Source organism: Haemaphysalis longicornis, unplaced genomic scaffold, assembly GCF_048455015.1.
Source record: "Haemaphysalis longicornis isolate Haplotype H1 unplaced genomic scaffold, Haemaphysalis longicornis Haplotype H1 scaffold_10, whole genome shotgun sequence".
NCBI classification, from domain to species: domain Eukaryota; kingdom Metazoa; phylum Arthropoda; class Arachnida; order Ixodida; family Ixodidae; genus Haemaphysalis; species Haemaphysalis longicornis.
This window is the reverse complement of record NW_027526204.1, coordinates 127013007-127038629: the sequence shown is the minus strand read 5'-3', so window position 1 is coordinate 127038629 and position 25623 is coordinate 127013007. Positions and strand designations below refer to the sequence as shown.

At 47.3% G+C, this 25623-nt stretch overlaps 1 protein-coding gene across 1 annotated transcript; it reads right to left on the bottom strand.

Annotated features, from left to right (window-relative positions):
* Positions 1 to 1820: 1820 nt before the first annotated feature.
* On the bottom strand, positions 1821 to 17127 carry LOC144160091 (monoglyceride lipase-like). Its single transcript, XM_077691698.1, has 7 exons — positions 17003 to 17127; positions 13366 to 13478; positions 12872 to 13008; positions 10425 to 10535; positions 8415 to 8588; positions 6580 to 6711; positions 1821 to 2092 (listed from the first exon to the last, which is right to left on the bottom strand). The coding sequence occupies exons 1-7, from the start codon at positions 17125 to 17127 to the stop codon at positions 1973 to 1975; spliced, it is 912 nt and encodes a 303-aa protein (XP_077547824.1). The 3' UTR covers positions 1821 to 1972.
* Positions 17128 to 25623: the final 8496 nt, after the last annotated feature.

Genomic DNA, 25623 nt, shown 5'->3' with positions numbered 1-25623 from the left:
GTCGCATACAGCGCACAGATGAAATTTTCAGAACAAGGGTCTCGTGGAAGGCAGGGTAATGGTGTGTTGTCTACAACGGCACGCGTCCAGTTGTGCGCATGTATCCTGTGATTTTGTTTGAGGAAAGGGATAGGAGAGTACTCATTGAGGACTGGGCAGTCTCTAAGCCTATCAGAAAAGTTAGAACAAGTATGGGGTAAGAGCAAATGTTTTATTAAAAAGATTTTCGTTTTTCAGCCGTTTGGTGGCCCTTAAGCCGAGTCGTTCCGGTGGAAGAAACCGTCATTGGCGCAGACCTATATTTACGGCGACATATTGATACTTTGAAGGCTACGCTCGGCATCCCGTACATCAAAGAAGTGCCTGTTATTTTGAGTTCTTAGCGATCTCGACTAAGAAAGCACTGTATTGGAAAAATGAGTCCCGCTACGCCTTGGGGCAGCCGCCTTGCACACAGTTGTTACATAAGAGGGGCTAGGAGACACGAAGCTACGGATATTGGGTAAAAAAGGAAACAAGAACAAAAACTGAAAGAAGTTCACAATGACGCGTAAGGCTATAGTGAAGCTGTAAGCAGCCTTCATCACGACGATTGCAGTTGATTTGCTTGTTCGTTGCTGCAACGAGTTTTGTGTCATCTTTGTAGGTATAAGTGTCCGCTTCATTTATTTTTGTAAGTTAGTGTCATTGGTCATTTAACGTTGTGTGGGCATTAGCACGTTTCACCACACACGGTAACCGAGCGTCGGCCCCCGTTACCGAAGGACGTTTCCGCTGCTGACGAGCGTTATCGGCTGGACGTCGCCGGTGCCACTCACGTACCTTCGCCCGGTTGCATTGAACGGATTCGGTATTTTCGGCCAACCGATGTCTCTTAAAATCATTGACTCTGTCCAGGTGGTCTGTGTTGGCTCTCTGGACTCGTTCCGTTCTCGATCCCTAGCGTGACGAGCCTCGAGACGAGCGGCTTCCTTATCGGATGTGCGGATGACCCGTGGGTGACCCATCCTTGCACCTGAGCCGGCGCACTTCTAAGACGCATGCGAATGACGAACGCAAAGCCCTATCTCGTGAGTGGAGTCATCTATATTGACGCGAGCAGTGTGATTGCGACAGTGAAAGTGTTGCCACGCTTTACTGTGGAGTTTTTTTTTTTTTTTTTTTGGCCAATCACATGCAATTTCTTTAAGTAGTTATGTTTGGCGTATCGAACGTGCGCCGGAGTCGTAACTAGGCAGTGACGTGAGCAGTGCGATTGCGATAGTGAAAGTGTTGCCACGATTACGCTGGAGTGTTTTTTTTTTTTGGGGGGGGGGGGGGGCGGGGGGGGGGAAGCTCCGGCAATCTCTCCAAGTGGGTAGGTTTGGCGTGACAAACGCGCGCCTGGGTTTTAACTGCTTGCCGGTCGCCGCGAGGCACGAGCTCATGTGCGTGCGTTCACGGGCGCTCTTCTTGGTTTTGTTAACTGCCGGGCGGTCTCCACGACGCCCGCGCTCCCGTGCATGCGCTCGGTAATTTCTTGGTATTTATAACTGCTGACACGAAAAAATTACAATTTTTAATGAGTTTCCCTCTTAAAAAAGTAAATGTTACGTAGGAGAACAAACACAGTCAAGAAATTGAGAGAAACACCTGTATTTTTTTTCATCTCCAAATCCTATGGGGCTCTTCGGCTGTACCCGGGGTTATTACGAACCAACACTATATGTATCGCGACCAGGTGAAGCAGTAAGAGAAGAGACACCACAGCATTTTCCAGGCACTCTTTACAACTTTCGAAAAATATTCATTTATTACCTGTTTCTATAAAGGCAGCAAATTAGTAACATTTTTAAACGTGTATACGGCAGATTTTAGCCAATTGCACGACCACGATAAAGATGCCATTCCCCTGGAAAAGTGGTCTACACATATCGTTGTCAAGAATTTTTGGGACAATGCTTCTCCGGTTCTTCGCATGCAGCATCCTGCATCAGGACGGCAACCGCTTTTGCGGGAGCCGGGCGGAGCACCATTCGGCGATATCCTTGACCACCCGCGCGCCCACGCCTTCCGGTTCGGTGAGGAGTCTGTGGTACGCCCCGCTAATGATCTGCAATGAAGGAGACGACAATTCTTAAACAATAAATCAGGCACCACTCTGCCACCTCGTGGCAATGGGGCACTAATTGAACATAGGGAAGGTTTTATGCAGTTGCTTTCAAAGCTTTAATGCATTTCTTAAATGATTTACTTTTCTCCAATGGCTAGCTCATCAAATATGAGAACCTCATGCGCTCAAATTACGCACAGGGTTCTCAGGTTACGTTCTCTCGCTGAATAATAAGGGGGCCTGCAACACTTGGCTGTTCATTTTGTAATCACAAATTGACCGCGTATCTACTCGCTTCGCCGCAGGTGTCATCGAAAGACAATAGTCTAATGGTTGAAAATTAGGTCTTGCAGAAAATAAATATCACATCACCGAGTATTGTATCTGTAGAAAGAACACAAGGCAAACCTAGCACCTGGTGAATAAAATAACCGGCCGACCGCAAAGGCTAATATTGATTAGGTTATTACGGAAGCTTTCCCCGGCCAAACTCCGCAAGTATTAGCTATAGTAACTTTAGTGATCAGTCTTTAGTTGTTGTTAACAAACTCTATCAAAATACTCTGCAGCCTGTTTCTATTAAAGTTTCTTCATCATGTTGTACTTCTGCCTAATTACCCGTGGCCGCCGAGTCGAACTTACGGGAAGCCATGCGCAGCATACGCAATTCCAAGTGCCCTGGCTTGGATGGAATTTGATTACGAGATCTTGCGTGCATTTTCACTCATAATAAATTAAATTCTACTTTATATCAATAATGAAACCTTCAGAACTGGTAGAACACCGAAAGGTTTGTAGACCATGGTGATACGGCCCTTATTATAATGAGTTACAGAAAAAAAGTATGCAAATTACAGGCCGATATCCATTCTGAGCTCTTTAGCTTGCGTTCTTGAGAAGATAGTTTGCAACAACGTGAATTCCTTTTGTGAAAAATATGATCTCAGCGCTCATCAGGTTCTGCAGTGGGTTAAGTACTATTTATCTGATTGAAGATTTCAATGATCGCTTATGTAGTGAAATCAATAAAAACAACCTCGTGCTAACCTTATTTACAGACTTGCAGAAAGCATTCGCAGCAATCGACCACTGGATGTTCCTATAAATTAAAATTAAATGATTTCGATTTTAGCAGTCCTTATCTTGCCTTTCCAAAGATTACTTTTCTGGACGTATTCAACACGTCGGGGTAGGGGATTGTTATAGTAAGCCGGTACTATTAAAAACAGGGGTACCCCAAGGGTCAATCCTTGTACCACTGTTATTCAATATTTATGTTAATGATATGGTCCGTCTTTTTCAATCCCATGTATATAGGTATGTATGCCGATGATACTGTCGTAGTTGTCCCTTGTACAGTTTATAATAATGGTGCGCATGTCTTTCAAAGCGACATTTGTACCATTTTAGACTGGTTGACCGATAATAATATCGATATTAAAAAATCGAAGGCAAGTTCTATTTGCTTCCATAGCCCCTATAGGTCTTTTCAAGCAGCTTACTCTTTACACCCACATGGCAGTAAACGCAAAAACTGTTCTTGTTCCCTGCTGACACTTCAACATAATGTAAAATACTCGGGATTATATTTTGACTACACACTTAAGTTGATTAATTGATTGATTGTAAGGTTAACGCGCCGACGCAACGCAGGCGATAAGGCGTGCCGTAGTGGAGGGCGCTGGATAAATTTTGACCACCTGGGGATCTTTAACGTACGCCGAAATCTCGTACACACGGGCGTTTTGCTTTTCGCCTCCATCAGAAAAGCGGTCGCCGCGGCCGGGAATCGAACCCGCGACCTCGTGCTCAGCAGCCCAACGGCTTAGCCACTGAGCAACCGCGGCGGGTACACTTAATTGGCACCTTCACACTGAATACGTTGCCAATCGTGTTAGAGCAGCGTGGGCATCGTTGTATGCGCTGCGCTTTATTTGTAACACTCCGGTTAAAAAACTGTGTACTAATATGACGCCGGTGAAACCGTCTGTCATTTATTGCAGAAATTGAATGAGTGAATTGTGCTGTTTTGGATGTGGCTAAAACCATATTAATATTTTTTTTGTACGGGTGAGTGTTAAACGCCTTTGCTGTGTATGTATGTAAAAAATACCTCATCGTTTTGCAGTGTTTATTTTCTTTCCTTCTTTTTCCTGAGCACGGCAGTTGCTCAGATATTGTCATTGCGGTGTTTGGATCTTTGTGCTTCCTATTACCAAGGTCCCAGTTCGCATGCTCCTGTGACTGCCCAGCCACGCACACAAGCCATGTAGTATAAATGGGCCGGATAATGATTTGTAAATTTGAAGTGTGAATAAAAAATTGGCTCGAATCCACTCTGTGAAGGTGGTTGGACTGCGAAGCTGGCAACGACACCCACAATCATTACCCATGCGGCGTCACTTGAATTCACACACGTGGCTCTACAAAGAGGGAAACCAGAGACTCTGCCAGCCGTTACCTGGTATTCGCGCGGGTGGCGTACCGAACGCAGCAGCGTCGGCAGAAAGAAAATGTAGGGAAGCGTCTTTCGAAGTGTGAGGAGGAGGGCTCCACGTGCGGCTATGGCGTGATCTCTCACTACCTCCTCTCACTCTTGTATCATGTGTAGCCTCTAGAAAGTGCCCTCCACCTCCCCAATGGCTGAATCCAAACCACCGAATGTCTCCCCGCCTCCACGTGTGGGTAGCTTAGTCGGCAAAACGATGGTATCTCGCTCCGCTTCTCTTCGGGAACAGGTTCGATCCATGGCGGTGCCAGTAGTTTGTTAGTGTAGCTTGGGAGTAGCCAGTAGTAGCCTAGGATGTTTCTTGGTGTAGCCAGTAGTAGCCTTGGAGTTTTCTGCTGACGCGTACACGAAAACATCTTTGGCTGGTTAGAGGTATAATTCTTGGCCGTAATATTGTTACGTGGTGGCAGAGCATATGATACGAACAATGAAGAAGGCGAAGAATCTATTTACAATATTTACAACATGGCGATCAGATTGCCAGCGCAGGGTACGCCAGCACCTTCTTCGGCGTCCTCGTCGTCGCTAGTGCTTTCTAATGTCGCTGAGGGGTATTGCCCACCGCTATATCCAATGGCATTACCCCCAGGTCGAGGGCGACCGTCCCTGTCGCAGCTGCGGCATGGTGTGGATGGTGATGCACATGACCAATGCGAGAAAAGACGGGAAAGAACCGCTTGCCGCCACTGGTGAACATGATGGGTTTGGTGAACACCGGCCCGTAGCAGCGATACCCGCAAGGCAACGACGAACCGGTGAGGGCTTGCAACCACGCCAGACCTCAGGGATGGGGACACGGGGTGGGGGGACGTTGTCAAGTGCTGGTAGCGGCGGGGCTGGGGCTGCCCGACGTGGTTGATGCCCCCTCGATTATTGCGCGGATGCCGATTAGGAGCGAAGCTGGGGCTGGGACGAGGATGGACCCGCACGCTCCACCAAATGTTACGCGGTAGTCCGGTATTTACGGAAGGCACACTACGACTGACTAAGCGCCGTACAAGCAAGGGGCCGAACTCCACGCGCGTCCCTCTCAATATTATTACGGCACCCCCCGTGCCTTGTAGCTGCCTCTCCTCTCTCCTCTGTCTGCCCCTCACTCTCTTCCCCTGCCGTCCCTTTGCTGTGTCACACTGACGCCATCTGTTGGGACCTTTTGTTGCTTGGTCTTGTACTAGGTGCCACCACGAGGTCGAGCCTCCAGCGCTAGTACTTTTTTGGGAGCGATTTTTCGGTTACAGAAATAAGGTTGTGGCCTACCACGACAGCTTCAGCAGGTCGTTTCTTTTATGCGTAGATGCCGGTAGCGCCCAGGAATGACGCCGATGGAGCAGTGGTTTCGGTTTGAATGGGGTGTGGGTGGAAGGAGTGGATGCAGCTGTTTGTTGACGTAATCGGGAATGGAGAATTACGGCGGGAAGGTATTTCGGCACTCCGCCTATAACGTTGGTCAATCAAGAGCATATGGGAAATCCTAGATCCGGTAAGAAACAAAGTTTAGGTGTATAAGCTTAAGCACGTACAGTCATTGTAAAAAATGTTAACGCCATGCCGAATGTGCATAGGCTGCAAGAAATTTAATGTAGAAGATTACGCATGGTGCGAAGCTGAAACGCTTCATGCGGGAAAGCCAGAGAAAACACCTTTCTTTCTGTCATAAAATAATTAGGTCACCGTTAAAGGTTAGGCTAAGTCTTTGAATTCTTTGTGGTCCAGAAGGCTTTGGCCTGGCCTAGAAAATTTTGACAGAATTTTTTTTGCATGTTCCAGTTGTCCGCCAGATTGCGTTAAGAAAGTTTCCGGCCTTTATTTCGGGTTCTCTGTGACGTCACCAATACTTCCTTTATTTCCAGGTTTTTTTTGTTGTTAGGTGAATTGAGCGGACAACTCAACTCGCTCGTAAGCGTCGCTTTTACGGAAGCCATTCATAGAGTCGCCATAGCAGAATGGCGACTCCGTTGTGCGGAATCCTGTGGTTCACCTTAATGGCCTTGTCCTTGCTGGGCGCCTTCTCGAAGAATTCCTGGGAGCATGGAGGGTGGCAGATCTTGTCATCAGAGCCTTGCTGAATAATGAATGGCAGTTCCACTGCTCCAATGTTTGCCTGCATTTTCTGCATAATCAAACGAAAGAGAAAGCAATGACGAACGCTGTACAATGCCTTATTGGCACTCCATGACGGGAACCCGTAATCAGGCGCTCCAATAATGTCTCCTTCATTTCAGGCAAGTGAAAGCGAACAATTTCTTAGAGAAAATGCTTATTTCATCGATGTATTTTACCAGAGCAGTAGCCTCGATGAGTAACGTTTTAATATTCTGCCATTTTAAATTTGTCTTTATGGTTCACTACCGACGTTGAAAATTGAGGCAAAATCGAAGCTGTTTATGATTAGTTCTTCGTGTGCTCGGGATTCGAAAACTTAACCGCGGCAAATTTTTCAAACTAAATTATCTGCTCGCCTGGTGGATTACCACCATTGAAGCTGACGTCTGTATAGATAAAAACGCGCCCAGTTTTACTCCTGTTCAGTCGTGACTGGATGGCTAAAAAAGTGCGGTTCGGACCCTTCGTATTGCCTAAGGTGCAATTGGCGATGCAATTTTATTCGTGTAAAAAGCTATCGTGCCTAGCTCCGGTGAGAGAGAGAGAGAGAGAGAATCACTTTATTGAGCGTTCTGTTTGGTCTAAGGGTCTGTAGTGGCCCCCAGTTTGAGCCGAGTGGCGACTTCGGTAGCTCTGTTGACCACAGCGATTTGCACCTCTTGGTCTGAGCTCCCCAGCACCTTCTCCCACTGCTCTTCACAAGAAATTGGAGGAAACGGGTCTTTAGGACATCCCCACAGGATGTGAGGAAGGGTGGCGAGGGCACCGCATGCAGGGCATTCTGGGGAGGGGTATAGTGGCGACGGACTCTAGGTGCAATCGCAAACATTCCCCTTCAAGGTGCAGTAAAGTTCCTTGGAGTTAAACGGTAGCACCATGTAGGAGGGCGTCCACAGCGCTACTGTTTATAGCTGACATGTGAGGCTTTAATCTGGTAACTGCGCAGCAGTGAAGAAAACTTCTCTTTTTTCATTGCTTTCATAGACGCCAGGGCATCGCGCAGTCTGAACGCCACCTATGCCCTGGCGACTTACCCCGGTGGCCAGCCTGTGGTAAGCGATACCCTGGTGACCAGCCCGGGGTTTTACATATTCCTCTCGAAACATTTGTTGGTTTGATATTCTTCGAGCACCATAACACGACACATTCATTCATTCATTCATTCAGTGAGTTTTATTCATTTATGTTTTACATAGTTTTTTTTTGTGGTCTAACTAAGCAATGAATGCTTGTTGTCTTTCTAGAAAGTTGGTATATACAGCTCGTTCTCGTTAATATTGGCACATCGGCTGAACACCTGATTGCCAGCGAGCACCCGGACATCCAGCAACTTCTGGCATCTAGGGCATCGGTCGCCCGGTCATCACCTGGATTCCCAGACAATGGAACCACTGTTATTTTATGGCTCATTAAAACTTGGTACTACTACTACTGCTACTACCCACACTGCTTTCTCCCCATTCGCTCTACCGGCCTGACTGACGTCTATCAGAGCATTGGGAGACATTGCGTCCCCCCTTCACCACTTCTAGGCACGTTTGGTAGGACCGGAAATGGCGTAATCACTTTCGCTGATGTCACTGTTGGCCAGTGGTTGCATAATGATGTAGCATTCTTTCGGGCACGCCCACATAGGCACAGGTCTACAACCATATATGCCCTATCCGCAGCGAAACCAACGTCTCAAGAAAGGGCCACTCATAACCCCACCTCTAGCGCAGTGAGCGCGGCAGCTACCCAGCCGGCTGTCACGTTTCCGTGGTGCTGCAGTGGATCTTCAGCCAAGCACTTCACTTCAGCGGTGTTCCTGGAGACATTCTCGAGTTTCACCTTGGCGACGGGGAAGCTCGGGATCACCCAGCTGAGAAGGCGTACCATGGTCCGCTGGAGACAAAACGAAAGGAACGCTCCGTCGTGACTATCGTCACTAAATAAAGGTTTTTAGAGTATCCACACTTTTAAGTGCGAATGCACTTTATAAGCGACCCCAAACCTTCCACCGCCGGCGGCGGCGGCGGCGGTGGCGGCGTCCGCAGTCCTCCTCTCTATATATAAAAAAACAGCATCCGGCGCCAGGTTTCGATCCGAAGACATTGCGGCCGCAGCGCGACGCCCTACCGACTAAGCCACGGACGCGACGCTGATATCAGTGTTAGTAACGCGCCTTATATCTTTAACGCATTCAAACTACGTCGTCAGCGGCGTGCGTTGGCGACTCAGCGGCGTTATAGCGGCTTGACAACTGCGTGGTGTACACGTGATACTACAAACCCGATGGAAGAGATGGAAGAGAAGGCGGCGAGGCGGTGGGCTGCGGGGGCCGAGCGCAAGCGCCGCAAGCGGGCCGACAACCGTGCATTCGATCTTTCACATTCTCCCCCTCGGGGAAATGCGGGGGAATTTTTTTCTCTCATTGTTATGTGCCGCCAGGATTTTCATTTGTCGGTCGGCACCACGTGATATTTGTTTACATACAGGCGCAGCCATTCTGTGTCTGGGGGCCTCTCTGCTGCACGGACGCTAGAGCGGCCGGTCACACCACTCTGCCAGCCACAACCGGCGGCGGTTTTGTTGGGAGAGATGGCAACGCTGCAAGCCAGAAACAAAATGCCCACGCTTCAGGGTGCACGAAGTGGCGGTACTCTTAAGGGTAGCTTATTTAGTGACGCTAGTCGTGACAACATACGGGCCCTGCATCTTTTGGGGAAGAAGCGCAAGTGTCAAGGGGTACTGTTAAAACGAAGAAGTCCCCCATCCGCCTTTCGAATGATGCCGTTAAGACAATGCTGACTGGCGAAAAATATGTGTGGCGGAGATAGGCAACACAAGTCGTATGGACAGCAAGATGCTTTCATCAGTCTGAGGCAGTAGGCTTTTGGTGTCGTCTGTGCGTAAATCGCATCAGTTTAACGTTTAAAAATTTGTCGATAATGATGACAACTCTGTGCCCTGGGCAGCATAAGCTTTCTCAGTATGGCCGGGAAAGGGGGATGTTTAATCCGAAACGGCACTGAAATTGTTCGCACGTCATGGCAGTGCCGGTAAACGAATTATTGCGGGACCACCTCATCGATGACACTCGCAGACCTGTAAAGAAGTATCGCAGAAATGGAACAACGGGCAATTTAGTGTTATAAAGTATTGCCACCAGACAGACAGTGAAACCTAGGTAAAACAACGCGTGCATTTTCTTCCGACTGTTCGCAGCTGATAGGTATGGGTCCCTCAATCAGTTGGCTACAAAATCAGCTGAAGGAAAAAAAACTTAATAACTACGACTACGTGTTCAGTTCGATCAACGACCCGTAAAGAAATTTCGGACCTGCCGCCGGCCCGTTACGTTCGCTACTGGAAGCACATCGACCACCTGCGTTACCCTCTGGGAACCCGTTAAGACCTTCTTGGTGGACAATTACATACAGACTACAAACAATTTGGGCCGACATTGCCTAAAGGGAAGTGTAATTTAGTCATGATTGAATTATCTTTGTCGTGCCTATTATAGGGGCACTTTCCCCCTGGGGTGGAGCGCCCCAGCTGAAAGTGCGACAACAAGATACCTTTACTGAAAAATAAGCAGAATCTACAGCGGTCAGTAGTCACTTGAGGAGGCACTTGTAAGGGATCTTGCCCAGTGGTGAAGCCCCTTGAAATTGCGTTGGCTTGCAGTAACATGCGAGCTCTTGAAGGCAATCGCACTTGGAGTGCACCGGAACCAACCTTAAACCGAGTCAGCTGTCCTTTGTCGAAACCCACGAGGGGTGACAGGAGAACCATGCCTGCGAAATCTTTGGGCCTCCGCTGAACCGTCAAAACGCAGATCATCCCGCCCTGCAAAGCGAGCGCCGTGCGCCAAGGATATTAAATCAACTTCGAGGTAACAATTAGAACTGAAGTCGGATACTTTTTCATGTCCAGAGTCATGCTCTAACATTCACGTTACTTCAAAATCCGTTTCCTCGCATTTTTTGCGCACGAAGTTTAAGGGAGATAGATGTAACTGCAGTAGTAAGGTGACAGCTAGTTGCCCCAAATCAATCAAATGGTCTAATTTAAACGAGCCTAGGGCAAAAAAGGTGCCATTCATACTTGCCTTTTTTAGCTTTGCGGCTAATGTCCCAGGTGTGTGAGGTGTTTACCGTCTGTATAAATTGCTACCTTCATCGAGAGCAGTTTTTTAATTATTTCCTGATTGTGCTCATGATGTATTCTGCTGACTCGCAAGCCACCGTGTTGGAATTTGAAATGATCTTAAAACTTTTTACCGTATTTTTTTATTTGTCTTTTCGCCTTGTTATTTTCTCTTTTTTCCACAGAAAGACTTTTGATTTTTTTTCTTGTTGGGTTGTACCCAGTTATTACTGCTTTAGATATCTGTGCTTGTGAACCCTGCGTATCACTTTTGTATGCGCCCTTCAACAATTATGCCTGCATTATGCCTGTATTGTCCCTTTCCCACTCGGCCGCAATTCACTGTAAGGTACGGAGATTCATCAAACTACACTCGCAACTTTTTGCCTCTGTCCTGCCCACTCACAATGTGCAAAATAAAGAACTTGAAGTAGAATTCGGCGGACCTGGCGGTACCCATCTGATTGGATTTGAAATGGAGTTCAAGCTTCTTGTAATCTAGTATTGAAAAACTCTATGTTACGCTTCAATGGTTTGAAGTGGACGAGTACTGCCTCCCAGATCAGCGGAGGTTGCATTAAATATATTTAAATAACTAGTGAGGCTCTCAATCGCCTGCCAAAGAATTTTTGAAAGTGACGGAATGGGCGAAAGATAAGCCCGTTTCTGCTGGGTAAATGGACTCCTCGAATAGTTCCCTTGTGTGCTTTTAAAGTGACAGAAGTGTTTCCTTTTTTTTTTTTTTTTTTGCTGTGGCAGTTGAGATTTTCTCTTTGGGGGTGATAAAATATTTAAAGCGGGAGAGACGAGATGTTTTACATTAACAAGTAGTGTTCAACAGAATGTCAGTCTGCCTACCGAGAAAATCATGTTGCCATGAAGGTAACTACGTCACGCTTGTGTTATTAGGTACAAACAAAATAAGACGAGTTCATTTGGGTCAACGCGGTAATTCTGGCTTTGTCCATGCAGTTATTCCAGTAAAAAAATCAGCCGTGCTGCCTTTAAAAATCCGTTTTTTAGGAATTATATTGAGTTGGCTGAGGTACTTCTTTCCTCATGCAAGCTTATCTCTGCTACATCATACTGATATGCCCTTGCGTACGTCGTGTCAAACTGATAATAATTTAGGCCAAGTGAAATCCCCTTTCAGCCGCACAAAATCCATCGACAATTCTCATCGGCCCTGAAAGGCATCCTCAGCCAACAAGATTAACAAATTTACGGCCAGTTTTATTCCTACTTTACGTACCCTCTTGTACGCCTATTTTTCAAGGCGATGAGCTAAGACCAGCACCACATTTTGTAACAGTTGCGTTAGTTCTGCTACTAGAACCAGAGCGAGTATGCCAGTGAGTGAACGAACGAACGAATGAACGAACGAACGAATGAATGAACGAACGAACGAACGAACGATCGAACGAACGAACGAACGAACGAACGAATGAATGAATGAATGAATGAAGCTGGAGCAGAGTATTAGGCGGTCAAAGTTATCTTAACAACGTAAAGTACAAGTGTGACCCTGATTTTTAGTCATTGTGAAAATATTGTGACGGAGTAAGCGCAGAATTGGTGCTTTGGCCATCCGGGAAAAAAGTAGCGTCACCTTTAGGCTTTGCATTGAACAATCAACTAAAGCGGCTGCCTCAAACTGGTGGGGAATGTTCATCTAGTATACTCATATTTCTAATCAATTGCCCACTGTTAAAAATCAGCCCTGAATGTGTCGAGTAAAACGCCTAGTTGTAACACACAGAAGTGGGCTAACGTTGCTGGAGTAGAGACCAAGTCAGATCTCGCAATTAATGCGCATGTAACGATTGCTTAAACAACGTGAACGTGCTTAAACAAAAAAAGAGCATGAGACCGCCACCGATTCTCTTAGCACTCTTTCCGCCCGTCTATCGTTGTTACAAGCAGTATTCTACCCTGAATTTTATCATCTGTATGAACTTATCAATTATAAAATAAGAAACTTGAATTCCTATACGACCGCCACTCTTTTTTACGCTTTCTTTCTGGAAATCACTTACCATGGAGTAGCCAATAAGGTAGACAGGCTTGTTAGGGAACTCAGTCCGGCGCATGTCAATGTGCGTCAGTACGTCATCCACGTAGGTGTCGATCGACTTGACCCTGGCCCGGGGTCCTTCACTCTTGCCGTGCCCGACTGAAAAGACGAAAGCGCCAGGCTTCAGGAACGCTCTACCAAAATGCGGCTTTCAAACCTCTCTAGTAATCTGCGTGACACTATCACACTATTTCAAAATTATGAACTGATCTCGAACATCTCACGCTTGTTTCGCCGGCCAGTATCAACAGCATGGGACCACAGATCAAGATGGCGGTCATCATCATTTAGCTTCTATGGTGAGCTTCCTTGTAAAAACGATTATGTTTTGATTGAACTCAACCACCCACAGAAAAGGTTGAAAGCCTACGCTTTCGTCAGCCAACCCGGAATATTAGAAACACAGCCTGCGTCTGTCAATTACGCAGCGGAGTAAGTGCCGTGTGTGCGACTTGCCGTGGTCGTGAGCGAAGACGTGGCAGCCGAGTAAAACCAAGGCGCAAGCCAGGGTGTCGTAGTTGTAGCCGTGGCAGTGCTCGCCGAAGCCGTGCGCCACGAACACCAGCGCCCTGCGGCGGAAAGTCGAGAACGTTTGGTGTTTAGCTATACTACAAATTAACGCGAATAAAAAGTAGTCACAGGGATTCGTTCCTTGAGGCACGATAGCTGGAGCGAGCTTTTACCCTGTCTCCCCTCGCGGAATTAAGGAAACGCAAGTTTCAGAGGTCTTCTCAAAGCTGAATGTGGCTGACACAACAAATTTCGATAATCCTCTGTCGACACTTGTTTTAGATGCCCTAATTAAGCAATATTGAAGCAGTTCCATTCAAAGTGAAAGTTGCTAAGTTAGGAGCAGTGATTCGCAAAATGGCGGTGCCGCCCTCTCTTCTTTAGTTTCAGTATCAGCCCGGCGTTGATACCAAAAGTAGTCAAGAGAGGGCGCCACAGCCCTTCAAAAGGCCTATAGAGGTACACTGGATTGAGTTTCTGGATTGAGGACAAGCCACGGACAAAGCGAGGTCCTAAGGTGCTTCTCCCCTATTAGGAGTTAGAGCCACTTTCAGTAATGATACTCCCCCCCCCCCCCCCCCCAAAAAAAAAAAATCGATGTGCTTCAGTGAAAGACATCTTACGAAGACAAAGCGTACGACACTCCAAAAGTCGGATTTGCTTCTGAACAAAAATGCATTGCGGTGAAGACATCTTTACAAGAAAACTACACTCCATCATAATATAATATGAAGGCCGCAGGACTTTTAAAATCATCAAAACGGTAGATTTTTTCCCCGCTAAGTTGAAGCAGTGGCACACAGTTTTACGATCCGGGGGTTTGAGTGGAAGCCGCAACGTGGCGCTACGTTCGCGTGCGATTCTCGTCTACATCGCTTTGGTGCCGGAGAAATCTGCTGGATCTTAGCCATAGGAAACTTTGCTGTAAAAAACAGCCCCCCCTTCGTACTGACTTAGGAAGAGATAAATGGAGCTGCATACTGGTACGAGGGCTATTTATCAGTCTTCGACTCGTGGCGCCCTCTCCCATCCCATACGTAATCCAGTTTCAGTGTCTGACATGTGTTGATATTGCATTGAATTGAATCGAATTGAGGTTATTTCACAACCATGCTGCAGGAAGACCAGGAAAAAAGGTGTTGAAACAGCTTGAGGGACGCTATGGCGAGGACCACCCTCGCAGTGTACCGTCGTACTATGATTAGGAGAAGACAGCGCGGTTTACACATGGACACAGGGAAGAGTACTTGACACACACAGCGCTCGTGTGTGTCAAGTACTCTTCCCTGTGTCCGTGTGTAAACCGCGCTGTCTTCTCCTAATCATGTTAAACCAACACGCCCAGATAGCCACGTTAGTGCATTTCAGTCGTATTATCCGTGGCGAATGTTGAATAGTGAGTTATAGCAGACTGAAGAACCGGTCCTGGTACGGTACCCGGTACAGATGCGCATGCGCAGAACCAGTTCTTTCTTCCGCGCACGCGCAGTAGCACCGGTCACCTACTGGATACGGTACCGGGACCGCTTCTCCGCTCTCCTATAAATTTTTACTGATGAGAAACGGTTGCAGTGCTACTCCCAGACGTGGTTGGCATCAGTTACGCTGCAGCAGAATGCCTGCACCGGCGTGGCAAATCGAACTCACCCAGGTTAGCTCAGTTGCTAAGGCTGTGTTCCACTGAGCGCTGATGCAGCCGCGGTGGTGTCTGCTTTTATAGTAAAAGAGAGAATGAAAAAGCCTCGTGCTCCATAGGCGCATGTTAGATCTCGTAGAGGATTGCGTTATTTCGCAGGCGACAATTCGGAGTGCCCTCAAACCCACGTCAGGCCGATGTTACTTTTCTAGTTTCGGTTCAACTAGTGCGCTCCTAGAGGTAGCGGGCCTGGGGAAACACTCCACCTCTCATGTTTTTATTTTCTCCCCGGCACGACTGGCGGCGCGCATGTGCGAAAACGGTCACCGCTGTACATGCGCCGGCTCCAGCGCGTCTGCCGCGCCTATGACGCAACACAATCCAACACAATCCACTTTAATCCAATCCAATTCAAATCCAATCCAAGCCAAGCTAAGCCAATCCAATCCAATCCAATCCAAGCCAATCCAATCGAATTCAATCCAATGCCCTCGCGAGAGAGTGTTCGCTATCGGAGAGGAGAGGGGGTGAGTTGCGGAGAGCGCAGCTGGCGCGGCAAAGAGAATGGGGGAGGGGCGGACAACGCTGCCACACGGCGAAGCCGACGCGCGTCTCATGTAGTGGAAGACTTCTCGTGTGCGCTCTCTTGGACAATACGGTGCTGCAGAAGGCACAGAGTTTCATACGAGTATACACTAGAGGGAAATCTGGCGCCACCGTCTAAGGGAGCCGCGCTTCAGCGAGCGTTCCGTCATGGACCGGCCAGGCGTGTTCCATTTGTCCTTGGCATGGCTTCTGAACAGGCTGAAAAGTTGCCTCTGGCTGCAAAAAAGCGACAATATTACTCTGAAAGATTATTGAGATGTGTCTCGTTATTAAAAAGTTGAACTTACAGAAAGATTTACTTGTCAGCATTTATTTAGAAGTTTTATGCACGATTCAGAAGAAAAAAATGTTACCTTTCTTGCTTCGAGACAAAAAAGAAGCCATATGGCTAGCTAAGCCAAGTAGGCGAGGAACGTCGCTAACTGCAATGGCGCCACCCACGGCGGCTTGCGATTGCAGCGCCAGATTTCCCTCTAGTATATATTAGTATGAAACTCTATGGCAGAAGGAATGCCAAGAACACCAGAATGAATCGCAACAAGAAATCTGAGTACTGTTAGCGAAAGGCAAGAATCTCGTTCGTATGCCGTGAAGCGGTGGGCTGAAGGATAGGACTTGCGCCGTGCGTGGGCTGTGATTAATGACAGACAAGGTTCTGTCTTGTATTGCGCATCAGTGTTCCTCGCCTCACGTCGAGTTCGCGCGCGTAACACGAATAAAATGTTCAAGGGATATTAGAGCTTGAGTCATTACGGCCAAAGTCACGTGTAGATTTCGCACGCACCAACTACAGTGAAAACGTTTGCAAATTTTTGAGATAAAAAGAACAAACAAACGTGGTATTGAAAATATAGCAGTAATGTATTGCCCAATTTCAAGCTCAGGTACATTTGTTTATAAATATTACGGAACTGTTAACGATTATTGGGAAACGGGGCTCTTTCATGCGGTAACCCGCCTTGGTGGCTCTAAGGCGTTATGCTGCTAGGGCAAGGACGCAGGTTCGATTCCCGGCCGTGGCGGCCGTTTTTATGACGTAGAGGAAAAGCAAAAACACCCGTGTCTTCGATATTTCGGCGCACGTTAAGGATCCCAGGAGTTCGAAATTAATCTGGAGCCCCCGACTGCGGCGAGCATCATCGCCTGTGTGACGTCGGCGCGTTAAACATCATAATAAATCAGTATTTTACGCTGTAGGATATTTCGGTCTTATATCGGGGCCTAAATATCGATGCTAAATTCAAGGTATGCACCATCATGCTACCGTACTCAACAAAATGCACATCTCGTTTTGGGGATCGGAATAGACGCAAGGATATTCGCGTTTCGTCTCTAGCCTACCTGGGGTCTGTGTCGGCCTTCCAGGACTTACAGACGATCCTGTAGCCATCCGCATTGAGGAACGACACGCTGTTGTCTAGGTAAATGGGTGCTCCGGAATCAGCTGCTGTAAGAATAACTTCCATTCTTGGGTGGCTGTGACGGTGTCAGACGAATGGTTCATACTCACGCAGGGGATTAGCCATAAAATGGACGCTAACCGAGATAATCTGTGCTTGGGATTTTAATAAATTTGGATATAAAGATTGCATTTCAAGTGGTATTTAGGGTAGAAAATGAGAATATGAAGAAAAAACTGCCGTAAATAAAATATGGTGCAGTAGTAAAACAACTATAAAATCGTTACTGAATAAGGAAGGAAGGAAGGAAGGAAGGAAGGAAGGAAGGAATAACGGTAAAAGAAAGGCTGAAATGTTAAGCAGACATTCGCCTAGTTTTCTATCCTAGACGTGTAAAAGGAGAACAAGGGGAAAAAAATTGGCCGCGTATCTTTTTCCCTTCGTTGCAAATGTCGAAGAAGCACGATAGTCGCCTGGCACCCCTGCCAAGTAAATGCTTCCCTTATCTTTCCCGTTCAACCTCTCACGTTGTCCCTCTCCAATCTCGCTCCTCCCAAGATAAACACGTTAGAGTTTCAGTCAAGTCAATTTAAATTGACAGTGTTCCACTGTTCGAGGCTGGTTGCTTCGATGCCGACGCTGCCATACGGCGGAGACGCGCGTGAATCGAGGCACCCTACTCCAACGTTTATAGAACCCCGTTGCCCTACTCCAATTGCGTTTTAAGCGGAAAGTGGAACCTATCTAGTAGAACGTTTCGTTACAAGTGAACAAATGTAGCGCAGCAGAAACACACGGGACGGTAAGAATACACACGCACGAGCGCTCACTTCCAACTGATTCTTTATTCACAAGACGGCAAATATATATGCTTAGCCTAAGCAGGAACAAAAAAGACGTAGAAAACAAAAACAAACCAACAAAAAAAAACCAGCAAAGAAAGATCAAGTACACCCAACACGCGCCAAACACCTTCACGATCACAGTGAGCTGTCGCGTATGGCATCACATTGCAGAAAATGTAATTCACGGTCAGATAACGCAACCGACGGTTTGCTAACACAGTCGTTTTTTTCCCGCGCCATCTGAGCTGCCTCACTGATTAATCACGCTTGCTTGTCCTTAATTATCTCAACAACTGTGGCGCTAGAGAACTGCGCAGTGCAATCCCTACACGTGCTGACATGCTGTGCCAAAAAACCTTCCTTGCCATTACAAACCTTATTGGCATGCTCGCGTAGACGCTCATTGAGACATCTGCCAGTCTGTCCCGCGTAGCTCGCGCCGCGCGGCAAAGGAATTCTATAAACTACATTTTAAACACATTCTACGAACTGTGTGCTGTGTTTGACAGTGCATTGGACCCCACGTCGCTTAACGGGGCAGGTGCTGCTGGCCAACTGGGACAAGTTATCGCGAGCGCTGAAAACAACTTTCACATTAACACGTTGTCCCATTTTCTTAAGGCGAGGGGACACGGAGTGCATATACTGAATCACAGCCACTCTCTCACGTGTTTCCGCTGTAGCTTGACCTTGTGTGACGCGGTCAGTACCCCTACATATCTGTTTCTTACGCATTGTCTCGGCTACGGAGACAAGCAATGGGCGAGGGTACCCCGCTTCGCCTAGGCGCTCAGACTGAGCCAAGAGATTGGCTGACAAGGCGTGGTGGCAAGACCTCTGCAAAGCGTTCGAAAAACATGTCTGCACAGTCCGTTTACTTCGTTTCGGTTAGTGTTTCCGTTACTGTTTCGTTACTGTTGCCGTTTGATTTCGTAAAGGGCCGCCAGAAGCTATATGGGCGCGGGCAACAGCAGGCGATTAAGATTTTTTTCTGGAGTGGACGCAGCATTTCATTTGCTAACACAAAAACCAAGCATCTATGAATTTTTTAATAAAGGAACACTGGAAAGGTCACCTATGTATTGATTTTCTGCCTCGTAATTGCGTAAAGTTTCGTTCTTGTTCACCAATGTTGACAAGTGTGAACCTTGCCACCGCACTTAGAGGTTTAGATTTGGCTGTAGGTGTATAAAAATATTGCGCAGCTTCTGTCGGTCACAGACAGACAGACAGACAGGCAGACATACAGACAGACGGACCAAAAATTTCTGCGTTTAAGTAGCCATGAAAGACTATCGCGTTTAAAAGAGGAAAACCGAATAAGTTGCAGATGACATCTACGTTTGGGTCTCAGGATGTGCGAGTCGACAGCGTGACTTCGATGACTAGGGTGCATTGAACTTGGAGTTCGGTGTACGCAGGGAGCGCTTTGGAACGGGGCTGCTGCATTTACGACCCATGCTTTACGAGCCCTGAAAGTCACAACAAGGGTTTCTAATCCCCGCGGCCCGGCAGAGACAGAGGCCATCTGCGCTTCTGTAGCTCAACATGCGAGCGTGAGAGGTGGCGGCCAGCTGTGTGGTGAGGGGCAATTTGAGCGAGAAAATGACAGTGCCAGTGTTTCAAAGTGTTCAATCTCTAATTTTTTGGGCGGACTTAACGTTCTTGGTTTTTTGCTGAAAGAGAGACAGAGAGAAGACCTTTGTTGAGGAATAAATAGTTGGGGTTTAGGAAAAGGGGGTAAACAGAAGGTAGGCAGCTCAAGAGTGCCACCTGACGTCCAGGGAACCATATGCAGCTGCTCCTTCTCTAGCCCTCTCAAGAAACGCACGCTGATCTTGAGTAAACAAGCTGGCCAAAGCTGCCTCCCATGTCTCGACAGAAGTGAAATATGTAACGTTTGAGTTGTTCTCCCCGTCGACCTGGCGAGGCTCTTAGAAAAGAGTGGATGTTTCTCCCAATTTAGCACAGCTTTAAGTTAATATGGGATGCTCCCAGTGAACATATTCGCCCGCATAAATTTGTAGATACCAGTGGTAGTTTACCTTCCACAGAGGTTTCGATCCTTCGGCATTGAGACTCCCTTGTGGAGCAGAGAAAAATCTCTGTTAATAGGTTTAGGGTGAGGAGGGGAATGCGGCATACTACTCGCAGTTTTCAAGGAACACGCTATGTGAGTTTGGGCGCCTCTTGGTCGCGCTGCCTCGTTCTATTCCAGACCCTTGTGTCCAGGTGATGCTAACATGGGAGCATCTAACCGAACCGTTTATGTAGTCTGCCTTCAGCCAACGGTCTATCCCGCTTTAATCGTCTGCAGTGATGTTTACGCTTCTATTCGATATTTCCTCAAGTTGGATTGCCAAGAAGATGGCTCCAACTTCCGCTTCTTTGTGTCATGCAACAACAACGATTGCCAGTGTAGTAAATTACGGCAACTGCTGCTGCTGTGTACTTTCGTACAACCCGGAGGGGGGCGGGGGGTGTAGTGTGTTCCCATGACTTTGTAACTTTCCTCGAATGAACTTGATCCTGCCTTATCTGCTGTCCTTGCGTATGTTCAAATCTATGTTTTTGGTAGAGGACAGGTTTTATGCGGAGTTGCCGGATCCTTCACATGACCGTCATGGCGTCCAGTGCTTTGCTTTCTTTTCCAGGGAGGCGGAGGAGCTGCCTGCATACGATGACCCCGGCAGATTTTGTTTTTCCAGCCGCTCCATTGGAGGAACGAGAGTTGTTTCCGTCATTTCTTTGAATACGCCGTAAAGTCCCAATTTGAGGACATTTTCATCATCATCAACAGCATACTCAGGTCCACTGCAGGACGAAGGCTGCTCCCGTTGATTTTCATCTGCTGCTTTCGTGCGCTGCCCGAGACCAATACTTGCCTCAGAAGTTTTTATTTCGTGTTTCTAGACCCGTATCTACGTGTCTATTCTGTTACTCTTGTGGCCCACCTGTGTTTAGGTCGTCTTATGGTAAAAATGGCGATATTGAGGGCTGCCTTATATGTCGTTTTGATGGTGGTGTTTATTTGATTTCCCTCAGTGCGGGTAAGTTTGTGGTACGGCAGGCTCTGCAATATTCGGCTTGTCATCACTGGCTATATGAGCCTTATCGTTTCTTCATCTCTCATTCCTGCTCTTCTCTCGGTTAGGCATTTTATAATATCAGTGGTTGGTTTAGGTTAGCCACCGGCACGGAACCTCTGCAAAAAAGGCCCTGCTGCCCGACGGACGACGGAGAAGACGTCGCCGGCCGAATCGCACCAGCTGTGGCCAAATAAAGTTGGTCTGTCTGTCTGTCTGTCTGTCTGTCTGTCTGTCTGTCTGTCTGTCTGTCTGTCTGTCTGTCTGTCTGTCTGTCTGTCTGTCTGTCTGTCCGTCCGTCTGTCTGTCCGTCTGTTTTGCCAAATGCGAGATCGGCTTGTCGCTTGGCTCTAGAGCCATGCCGAACAATTCTTACGTGACTGTTCTCTGGGAGTGCATCCGTACCCATTTTTAGTGGAATTTTTAACCTGACCGCGTGGCGCCATCCGCAATTTGCCAAGCAGAGCTAGCTAAGAAATGCGGGATAAGATAAGCTAAGATAAGAAATGCGGGAGTAATGAAAAGTAGTTTGAAAATTTGTGTAATTAGACGCTATGTACTCCCTTTTACTTTAGTTTGTTTAGCTCATAATAGATGCCTTTGTTTATTTTTGAGCGCCTGGCGTTAATCTTTTGCGCCCTGTTTTAGTTAGATGACCCAGTGTAGGTGCCGGCATCAGTTCCTGTGGACAACACGCTGCGGTGGCTCAGCGTGTAAGGCGTTGCACTGGTGAGCCCAAGGGCGGGGGTTCAATTCCCGGCTGCGGCGGCCGTTGTTTGGATGGAAACAGAAAATCAAAACGCCCTTGCGTCGAGATTTCAGCGGCGTTGAAGATGCCCAGGTGGTCTATATTAATCCGGAGCCCTCAACTACGACGTGCCTAATAGCCGACGTGTGGTTTCGGTAGGTAATTACCGAACATTTAATTTTTTAAGATCCCCGACTACCATACGAATAGAATTCAACTTCACTGCACAGGCACGGCAACTGCTCGAATTGCGCATTCTTTCGTATCCGCCATGATATCATTGTCCTCCTTTCCACACTTCAGTTGCCGCTGCCGCAATTTCCAGATTCACGTGAGCCCTATCATCTGGCTGCGTCAGTCGTAGTTTCCGGGAGGCAGCCAAGAGGTGTTTCCGCGAACGCTTGATGAGCAAGGCTGATAGCAGACGGCTAGCAGGCACTGGAAATGGAAAAAAAAATGAGCCTTAGAACGCTATAACGTTGCAAAGAAGGGGAATGGTAAAGACGGAGCGTAAACAGGTGCTACAGTCTTTTGTTCAAGTTCGTCATTTTTAGAAAGCACAGAAGCGCTTTTGTCGCCTTGTACGTAGATGACGGGTAGGCCAGTGGCGCAGGATTTTCTCTTCGGAGAACGGCCGTCGAGACTCCAGCTTCCGTAGAGTGGAGGATAGCTGCCTCCTTTCTGATGAAAATTGATTGATTGATTGATTGATTGATTGATTGATTGATTGATTGATTGATTGATTGATTGATTGATTGATTGATTGATTGATTGATTGATTGATTGTAGGGTTTAACGCGCCGACGCAACGCAGGCGATGAGGCGCGCCGTAGTGGAGGGCTCCGGATTAATTTTGACCACCTGGGGATCTTTAACGTGCACCGGAATCTCGTACACACGGGTGTTTTTGCTTTTCGCCTCCATCAGAAAAGCGGCCGCCGCGGCCGGGAATCCAACACGCGACCTCGTGCTCAGCAGCGCAACGCCTTAGCCACTGAGCCACCGCGGCGGGTCTTTCTGAAGGAAAGCGTAGACACTCGCATAGAACATGGCGTATGGTCTCCGGTGTGTCACACACTTCACACGCCTCCTTGTCTGCTATTCCAGTAAAAGGGAAGGAAAGCGCCGTGAAAACTACGCAAGGAATTCAAACAGAAAGAGGAAGTGGGAAAGTAGAGGAGCACTTGACAACCCTAGCGCTAGTGCTGCTGCGGTAATACAGCGTAAACCACTCTGGGGGATTGACCCGGTAAGACCCAGGAATCAACAGTGATAAAAAACAACATAAAACAAGAACAGAGGTAGCCTAGCAACAATAATAAACTATCTAGAAATGTGTAAACGGGCCTAGTTGATCCCGTTCACCGAGGTCGAGGCGCAATCGGCAAGGTATATCACCACTAAAGCAGGAGTACTTCGGATTAAAGCCCCTACTTGAACTCTGTCGCTGCATTTGCGTGCCGTGGTGGGCGCCGCCATAGCAGCTAGCAACGCTCCTGTCTTACTTGGCTCGGATAGCTACGTGGCTTCTCCTCGCTCATGAAGCCCAACTCAACAAAAAAACCTTTTCCTTTTTCGTCTTGCATGAAGCTTCTGAATAATACCTGGCAAATAAATCTTCTGGACCTCCATTTTTTATTAATACAATAATTTTAACCCTTTGGTGCCCAATGTTGCTGTGGAGCAAGAAATCAAAATATTTCTTTTCTCGCACTTTTGTTTTCACATTTGTTAGACAAAGGTTCCCGGACCTTCAAAAAATAAAGAAAAGAGAGCGCAGCGCGTAGTTCCGTGTGCTAAAAAAAAGTCTTGTTTATGCGTGTCAATTTGTATTGAAGCCGGGGGGCTCAATGTGCTAGTGACAGGAAAGCGAAATTGTGTAATTTCGCTGTTATCACAAATGATAGCAATACAGACTTAACGTTATTGTCTACACTTGAACCATAAATCATGCTGATCAAGGTAGCGTTATTGTTCAACTGATCTATGGGCAGCAAGTTCCCAGTGTTTCCCAGTGCCCCAGTGGGTTATTGTCCGTCTTAATGAAACAATTTTTTTCTGACTTCTTATCTGTGACGTCGCATGTCCTTTTAGATCAGAAAAATGTTTTCACAATCTTAAGCAAAACAAAAAACGTTTTCGGCTGCAAAGGGTTCAAAACAGTCTCACAATATTACATTGTTGTTTTTACAGCCACACGCAACTGTTAAGCTTGTCGGTGAGCTATGCCAAGTAGCGATGGTATGTACATTTCTTCGTTACACATGACGGCAGGCTCGCTGAAGCGCGGCTCGCCTAGACACGTGCGCCAGATTATTTTCCAGTATATGCTAGTATGATACTCTACGGCAGAGCCATGCTTGGTCAGTACGCATTGCACCTCGGACTGCTTTGAGGTTTGAAGTACCGTATTTACTCGACTCAAAGAATCCCCTTTTATCCACGCTCTCGATGCCCAAAGTGAGGGGGGTCTCTCAGATGCGAAAACAAATTCCCCCCTCTCCTCACCATTTTTTTCGCAGCTGTACCTTGATGAGACAGGAGCAAGGAATAATGTTTTATTTGGTGAACAGAGAAAGAATAATAGGTACAACCACTCAACTCGCTGCTTACGCATGGTATTCGCTCAACCTCACTATCATTCGAGTCCGTTGTGCCGCTTCGGCCGCTGCTGTCAGTATCACCAGTAGGTCCTCTTCTATTCTTGAAGTTGTTCGTAATTGAAGATTACTTGGCTACAACGTAAACTCGAGCCCGCTCGAGAAAAGGGGGTGCTTAGATTCGCATGCAACCTTTCTTTCCATTTTTTTGGAAAGTAGGGGATGGTGATCCAAATCGCAAAAATACGGTAGTACAATGCTTCACTTAGGTTCTTAATGAACACCACAATAGGGACTACAAATCTTCCCGCGGTGCCTGTGTGCAATTGAAGACGCTAGGAGATGGCAGTCCGATAATTTGAGAAAGCAAGCGCTTATGAAACTGCTATTAGATGTGTTCCTTCGTGTCTAGTGCTCTCTCTCCGCGTCGTATGACGACTGTCGTTGACGCCATTTATTTGGAAGGACAACTTTTATCGCGCATACCGTAGGGGAAAAGACGAAACTTAGAATATACTGTGACCCGAACTACGTTTGCGCATCCAGGTAGCACATAGAATGTTAACTCCGAGGACACCTAGTCGCTTCTTATGATACTGAATTTGAAAGCATGTTTACAATTGCCGAACAGATACGCGGGTATAACGGTAATGTGTGCACCGCCTGACTTCCTGGTGACTGCTGCGCCTATGAGTGAGCCATCGGCTAATGTGCGAAGACCTGCACGCTTCGTACTTGAAATGACGTGCCCTCACATACTTTTTACGCATATTTTCCACTTTCGCATTAGGAGTAAGGGCATAGCCCCATCGGCCTTGCTAGGCCTATATCTACGCTTAACGTTGGTTAGCTGTAACATTATGCCTAACGACCTGCCGAGCAATCTATGCGACGCTTCAGGAACTGGTTAAGGACGTTGGGCCTAAAATTAAGTTTCTTGTTCTTTGCTCACCGCCCTCATTTGCCGCCACTTCGAGTTTTCGACTACCTACAGGTCAGCGTGCAACACGTTTCGGACGAGAACCGGTTTGTTCAGCATGTCGAAAGCTGGACTTTTGAACGAGGGGTTGCCGCTCCCAGTTCAACATTCCCGTCACGTGCTCCTCACCATTGTTCCAGGTTACTAAATCACCTGCAAAAACAGTACAGAATCTCGGAACATAATGTCTCACAGCCGGACCCAATAACCCCGCAACACCCTGACCCTCAGCAGATCTGTTGTTGAGTGACGAGAATTCAGCTGGAAAACCGTTACCCGTGAAAGCTCAATATTGTTTTTCCGA

Excerpts from the sequence above, each read along its gene's own strand:
- LOC144160091 (XM_077691698.1), bottom strand. The coding sequence starts at position 17,127 with ATGGAAGTTATTCTTACAGCAGCTGATTCCGGAGCACCCATTTACCTA. Across the intron at positions 13,009-13,365 it reads CGTCTTCGCTCACGACCACG|TCGGGCACGGCAAGAGTGAA; the intron begins GCAAGTCGCACA and ends TCGTCTTTTCAG. Across the intron at positions 8,589-10,424 it reads GACAGCTGACTCGGTTTAAG|CGGACCATGGTACGCCTTCT; the intron begins GTTGGTTCCGGT and ends TTTTGTCTCCAG.